Source organism: Prinia subflava, chromosome 3 (genome assembly GCF_021018805.1).
Source record: "Prinia subflava isolate CZ2003 ecotype Zambia chromosome 3, Cam_Psub_1.2, whole genome shotgun sequence".
Taxonomy (NCBI): Eukaryota; Metazoa; Chordata; class Aves; order Passeriformes; family Cisticolidae; genus Prinia; species Prinia subflava.
Window position 1 is genome coordinate 1,332,605 of NC_086249.1, and position 7,166 is coordinate 1,339,770.

Here is a 7,166-nt window from a genome sequence, read left to right on the forward strand (position 1 = left end):
TTTCTGGGTTGGGAGCAATTCCACTAATGCCATTTGGTCTACTTCGAAGCTTAGGGGGGTGTGATGAGGGGTAACACAGCTCTGAGTACTGCAGGACTGGTGCTCTGACATGAACTCTGAATTGCTTGTAAACACTCTTCATTTCTCTTGCAGGGTGCCTTGGGAACACCTCCCTAATCCTGACTGTCATGTGGAGGACATGTGAGGCAAGAATAAAAGAAAACCCTACTGGTGGATTGAAGGTGTCTTTATGCTTTTTAAAATGCCAGCTTGCCCTTCAGGCAGTCTACTCCGTGGAAGCCAATGATAAGGACCAGCCACCAGAAAAATGACGGATGGTAGTGGCAGATCTTAGTGATATGTGAGAGCCCTGACTGCTTTCAATGTGTTCAGTGGTGTGAGAGATGCGAAGGGGAAAGCATTTCTGAACCCTCCTTGTTGTCTTCTGCCCACCCTAACCTAGCCTGTGGCATGCAACAACCCCAAGACCCCAGACAAAGCTGGATGTTCCTGTATCTTCTTAGAGAGACCAGTGTGTCCTTTCTAGCTCTGAAAGAGGTCTGGAGAACTGGGTAACAGCAAAGAGTGAGGAGCACCCTGCATGGCACATGGTGGAGGGAATCTCACCACATGATGGGTGGCAGATGGGTCTGTTCTTGTCAGAGAACACCCGTAAGCACTTGATAGTTCCAGTAGCAGATGGTCAAGGTAGGGAAATCTTGAGAGCAGCCCTTGGCCATTGGACTGGCCTGCTCCTTGGCCTGGTTCAGGATTTAGTACTCAACTGAGGACAAGTACAGCTGTGGCCACCTTACTTGGACCCAAGATATTTGCCCAGAGAAGCTGTGGCTGCTCTCTCCCTGGAAGTGTTCAAGGTGAGGTTGTACAGGAACTGGAGCTGGTCTAGTGGAAGGTGTCCCTGTCCATGGCAGGGGGTTGGAACAAGAGGATCTTGAAGATCCTTCCCACCCAAATAATTCTGTGATCCTGTGATTTATCAGCAGGGATACAACCCCCCAATGTACCCTGAATTTAATGAAACAGTGCTTTGGAGCTGCAGGCCTGTGAATGTCTTTGCCCCCCTTGCCCCTGCTCTCTTCCCTCTCCACATGGCCCATTGCTGATCAGAGATCTCTTCCCATTGGCTCCTTCCCTTGCAGTCTGCAATGCCCTCACCTCCCATCTGACCCCATTTGCCTGCCACACCACCATTCCTCTCTGCCAGCTTTTCTGTGTCTGTCCCACAGCTGCTTCTCCAATCCTTTGCTTTCTCCCACCTCTCCCCCTCCAACACCTTTCCCCTCCACATCACTCCAAATGCTCAGATCCACCAAGGACCTTTTCCTTCCCATCTTCCCTCAGTTGCTGTCTCATGTCCTGTCTCTCTTGGACTGTAAGTCTTTTTCTTTGCCTGTACTGTGTGTTATCACTCACTACTTGAATAAATGATACCTCACCTACCAACTGCCCCTTCTCTTTCTCGCCTTTCTTGGTGTGACTTCACTAGATGTGTCTGCAAGTGCCTTGTGTGTCTGTCCTGGTGGCCAGTCAAGCAGTCAGTCTTGCTTCCACAGATCTGGCTGTCTTTTAGAATGATACTGCTCATGCTTTCGTCCTCTGGTACCTTCCTTTCTTTTTTTCCTACGGCCACAGGGACAAGCTTTGTTGTCAAGTGTAGGAGCCTGGCACATTCAGACCTGCAGGATCTTCTATCCCGTGCCATTCTGGTGCATCTGATACAGAGGCTGGCCTTTCTCCAGCTTCCTGCAGAGATGTCCTGTGCTGCCAGGTGGCTCAACAAATGCAGCAGCCGAGGAGAATGAAGGAGAAATCTTGTAGCCCAGAGCAGAGGCAGTGGATGGTAAAGGAACAACATTCCCCTCTAATAGGAAGGAGTGGGCAGAGATGTGTCACTGGAAATCCAAGCAGATATATCACTCTGGAGAATCAGCAAAAGCTGGCTTAGGATGTTTCAGAGATGGATGCCCAGGGGACTTCTTGTGGCTCAGAAGTTGCCCTGGACATCTGCTTCCTTCATCCCAGGTGAGGACTAGACCTGTCCCTGGTCTCTTCTACCTGTGAGTACATCAAGGACCCAGTTGTGACTCAAGTCTCAGATGGCTGCTTGCTGCACCCTTGTCCTAATTTACTGCCTCAAAGTGCTAGTTTGGTCAGTGCTGGCTGGAGCTGTTGGTGCATATGGAAATGGTGCTTCTTCCCAGGTGCTCCTTACAAACATAGAAAGTTGCAGGAGCAGCTCGGTTCCTCTACCCTTACAGCGACCCTCACTGCCTGTGGTGTGACACCAGCCTGCCAGAAAGCAAAGGAGACTCCTGATCATGCTGAGTGAGCTCAGAGCATGGTCACCAGTCTGCAGGAGTTGGGTCTGAGGACCTAAAAAGAAGCAAAACTGAAGCAGTTTGGTGGACATGGATGGGAGAGGGAGCAAACAGTGCTCAGTCCCCTGGGCTTCCTTCAATGCCTGTTCCTGTCATGTCCTGCCTGCAAGAGCAGACAGAAGAGATGTGTAGGGAGCTCATATCCTCAGTGGGGAGCCTGGAAATGCCATCTAGGACAAGCAAGACTTGCAGCTGGGTTGTGCCTGACGTCTCCAGGCTGCAGGAATTACGGTGTAGGTGCTGGAAAGAGGCATTGGGAAAGAGGATCAATTCCTTGATGTAGGTGATAACCCTGCATCCTTTCCTATGTGCCACCATGATTTGCTTCCACCTTCCTTGCTTCCACGGTGCTGCTGCCTCCTCCTCCAAGCACTGAAAAAGCACTGAAAAAAAATCTTAGCTGCAGTTTTAGGGGCTGGCTTGTATTTAGGACGTGATTCCTCCATGCTGCTCAGGTCCTCATCTGACTGGGAGATATGCAGAAGTCTTCTAACATTTAGATTTCTGCTAGCAGAGCTCTGTAAGGGCTTGCCTATATGCTGCTTTGGTTGGAACTCCAAAGGGCTGAGCTCCTTGCTGCTCACCCCATACCTACATCAGGCCAGATTTCACAACCAGGCACTTTCATCTTCAGAACCTGCTGGCCCCAAGCTGCTGCACGTTTCCAGATCTTGCTCCTTTGCAAGGACAGCAACCTCTCTGCTTGCTGAAGTATAGAGCAAGGCTGAGATTCTGCACTTCCCTGATACAATTCACAGTGTTACCGCTACTGCTTGATGTGCCTTTTCCAAAGAATGCAACCAATTATAAAGTACCATGTTAAGACCATTTTTCAGGACAAAAAAGGTTTGTATTTTTGTTGTTTTGTGAAGACAACAAGCTTCAGTGCACAAAGGGCAACACAGCATTCAGAAGACAGAAGTAATTTGTTATAACCTACTCATAATCTAACTGGGAATTGGATTTGCCCAGAAATCAATGAGTTTCTATCTTCTGAGGAACATGAACCTGCCAATGTCCTAGATAAGGGCACTAACCAGAAGGCGGTTCCTCCACAAACAAGAGCTGTCTCCTCACCTGAATTCTCTGGGAAAAAAAGGACAGATTTCTCATTTTTTTTCTTTAAAATGTTCCTTCAGCACCAAAGCTCTGTGCCTGAGTCTGTTTGCTGTTTCTGAGCCACTGGTAGAGGATTCCTGCTGCTTCTAGTTCTCTTAACGGCAACGTTTAATTTTCCGTGTTCCTATACAGACTCATAACAGCTCCCAAATAGCTAAACTGCTTTAAATTAATTTTGCAGAAGAAAATACAAAGTCATCAGCTCATTTTGATATGAGGCCACCAAAACATCAAGATGTGAATTCATAGAGGAAGAGGGATGAGATGTGAGCAGGTCCTCCGCATCTTTGAGGAACAGGATAATACTGCTGGAGCTGTCAGAGGCAAGTTTAGACCCCAAGTCACAAAATCTTAGCTCCATGTGATTACACCAGGACCAACAAAGAGAGATGGTGCTATGAGTGCTCGTGGTGGCCCATAAACACACCTGGTTATTTCCAGACACCTTGTGCTGCCTCTGGGAAATGAACCCCTGCTGAATTTTCATACTCTTTCTGCACCTCTCTCAGATATAAGAGGAGAAATCTGTCGCCTCCAATTCATCTCTTCTACATTTCTCACCTCACAAAATTAACCCTACAGTTTGCCATCAGCAGCCCTCATGAGGGCAAAGATCTCCAAACTTTCTCCTCACTTGGCCTAAACAAAGATCCTTTGTAAACGTGTGTTGGGGCTTGTCATGTTTCAGGACCAGGCTTTCCTCTCAACTCTCCAATTTGCACACTGCCAGCTCACTCTTCCCAAGTCTGGTACCTAGGGCTAGACCTCACTGTGCAGCCTTGCAGAGGACAGACACGGTTGTCCTCTGCTGTGTATGCTCTGTTGTTTCTGAATACCAGCTCTGGGGGGAAATAATGTAATTACCTACCCCTCACACTCCTTCCAGTTTAAAACAAGTTTGGATAGACAATCACACAGTTGTCTATATTAATGCAAACAAAGAGGAAGCCAGGGGATGAGATGGGACACAGTCTGTTTCTTCTCCTCAGGCCTGAAATCCATGGCTGAAGGATGCACACAGTCATGGGAAAAGAGCCAGTAGATTAAAAGGAAGAACATACACTGCAGGCACCAGTTTTTTGACTGTCTCAACAGGAAGGGACCACCCTGTTGAGATGGAGGAATTCCCCTGGTGATTCTGAGATGGAGGAATCCCCCTGGTAATTCTAGCAAGGCTAAGGAAAATGCTGGTGGATTGAAAACAGTTCATATTGCTTCAGGGAGAGATGATTTTTTACTTTCAAAGCTCTCCTCTGAAATGCAGGGTAGCAGCAAGAGCAGGGTTGATACCAAGGAAGAGGTGGGATGGCTCTGGTGTTGACCCACCTGGATGTGGTTGAACCTGGATCATCATGTCCACGCTGGCATAGGACAACCTGAGATCATGCCCCATAGTTCCTGCCTCCTTCCTCACTAAACGAGATGTGAAGATGTGCTTCATATCTGGAGTAGTTGCTGATGGCCTTCAAACTGGAAGTGCAGGTGCCCTTGGGCACCATTTCCACTGGCAAGGATGTGCAGGCATCTCCAGCCTTCTCTAGAGACCAGGCAGTGAGTCCTGTCCTAGCAGATGCCTGTGCATCAGCAGTGTGGCCCTGGTCTACCCTGACAATGGACATCTTTCCAAAGAGAAGCTGCTCTGCATTTTTCCCCTAACCCTTTGATTTATGGTGCTGGGCTCACCTCATTCCCATAGGAACTACTGGGCTGAAAGAACTCAGCAGATTTCCTACCAACCTCTGCCAACAGCTTCTGGCAGCAAATGCCTCTTTGTAGTAAGCAAATAGAGCAAGGTGAGGGTGAGTATTTGAGAGAGAGATGCCCTGCCAGGGCTCTTCACATGGTCCTGCCCCACAAGCCTCTCACACAGAAATGGTTTTTCTTGTCTGTGGGTTGGGCTGATTTCATAGACCAAGAAAATGGTAACCAGCCACTCCATGGTGTCAGGCTCTCCTTCCCTCCTCTAACCTGGAGCCATTCCCGGCACAAAAATGATGCAAGACTGGGGGATAAATGGGGATCTCCACAGTCCCTTGATGCAACACCATGTAAAGCTGTCCATTTTAAATCTTGGCAGATTTCTCATGCATCATCAACTGCTTTCTGCCTTTCTGCACCCTCATAGACCCATGTCTGTCTTCATCCCCAGAGATGCTCCTCCTCTTTCCTAATGAAGACTGATTCCCTTGTTCCCTACAGGTCTTTCCTTTCCCATCCCTCCCTCTGTGCTTTTTCAAGATCCAGCCTTCCTTCCAACACATGTCCAGAGCTTCTACTGGCAGCATCTACTCTAACTCCAGAGTGCCTTTGTTCTTTAGTGCTGGCATCCAAGACTATCCAGGTACAAAGGTGACCCTGCCAGGCATCCAGTACCTTGGTGCCACCATCACCTCCTGGTGTCTCCTGGGGGTATTGAAGAGAAAAGGAGTGCTCTCAGATTGGGGTTAGTATACGTTAGCTGGGCTTACTTTCCTGCCAGTTGTTTTAACAGGTTCCAGGTGCTTCCTGAGCGGCACAAGAGCTCGGCTCCACGGTGACAGGGCTTTTACCCTCATCATGAGGGAAACAAACTGCTTCTTTGTGAGACAATTTTACAGCAAGGTGTTAGTTTGATGCAAGTTATAATCAATTGGCAAACATTTTTTGTAGCTGACGGTGGACATGATCCAGGTCACAGTTAAACCAAGGGCTGGTCAAAAAGTCCAGCCCAAGCCCTCACAGGTTTTGTGGACAACCATGGGTTTTGGACCAGTTCCTTCCAGGGAGCAGGACCACTCACCAGCCAGCCTGAGGACATACCAAATGTGTGGTTGCTTGGGGAACACTCTGCAGAGGCATTGGTCATGGGGCAAAGTGCAGCTCAGGGGTGGCATTTTGTTGGTATGGGCCAGCTGATTGCTCTGATAGCTTTGCAATGATGATCTTTCTCTGCTTCCAGGACCCCTGAAAAAATCACTGGTGCTACAGACCAAGAACCAAGTACCTTAGTGCAGGAAGAACTCACATGAAGTCAGGAACTTTCATCTGAGCAGCAGCTGGAGCAAATGTATAGTCTGCATGAAATGTGTATTGTTTGGCTGGCATAAAATAAAGCTGATTATGAGAGCTGAATGACAACTTCTGTTGTCTCTCAAGCACTTTGAAGCTATTGTGTGATGGAGTTGGCATATCTGTGCCTTGATTTATGTATAGTAAAGTTACAGAAAAACAATGGGTCCAATTCTCCCTTTATTCATAGGTGGGAAGCAGCACTGGCTTTAAAGGTCTCTATTTTATGTGGACAACAGAGATAGATTCATATCCATAGCCTGTAGAAGTATCACACTGGATTTCAGAGATTATGCCAGAATGCAAGTTGGTAGAAGCAACAACTCTCTTCAAAGATCCTTGGAAGATTTAATGTACTATAAATACTTAACCACTGTCAGGAACTTGTGTTTTGGATATTGCCAGGTGAGGCACACCTTGTGCAACATCTGGCAGATCCCCTTATCACTGTGCTATAGCCACAAATATTTCAGACCTTCTTCTGAGGCTGCCAATATTCAGCTGATTGCTAATTTGGGTATCACTTAAAGCAAATCATAGAATGGTTTGGGTTGGAAGGGACCTTACAGATCATCCAGTTCCACCTCCCTGCCATGGGGA

At 47.8% G+C, this 7,166-nt stretch overlaps 1 protein-coding gene across 2 annotated transcripts in view; it reads left to right on the plus strand.

The window, feature by feature from the left end:
• The window catches only part of MAP6 (microtubule associated protein 6), a 46,971-nt gene extending 40,342 nt beyond the window's left edge, over window positions 1-6,629 (plus strand). Inside the window, exon 4 of one of the 2 annotated variants that reach the window (XR_010079884.1) lies at window positions 154-6,450. Coding sequence is in view for 1 of the 2 variants with exons in the window: in XM_063393725.1 (XP_063249795.1) it covers window positions 6,457-6,465 (9 nt within the window). In the remaining variant the exon portion in view is untranslated. The other variant, XM_063393725.1, reaches the window with a different exon arrangement.
• Window positions 6,630-7,166: the final 537 nt, after the last annotated feature.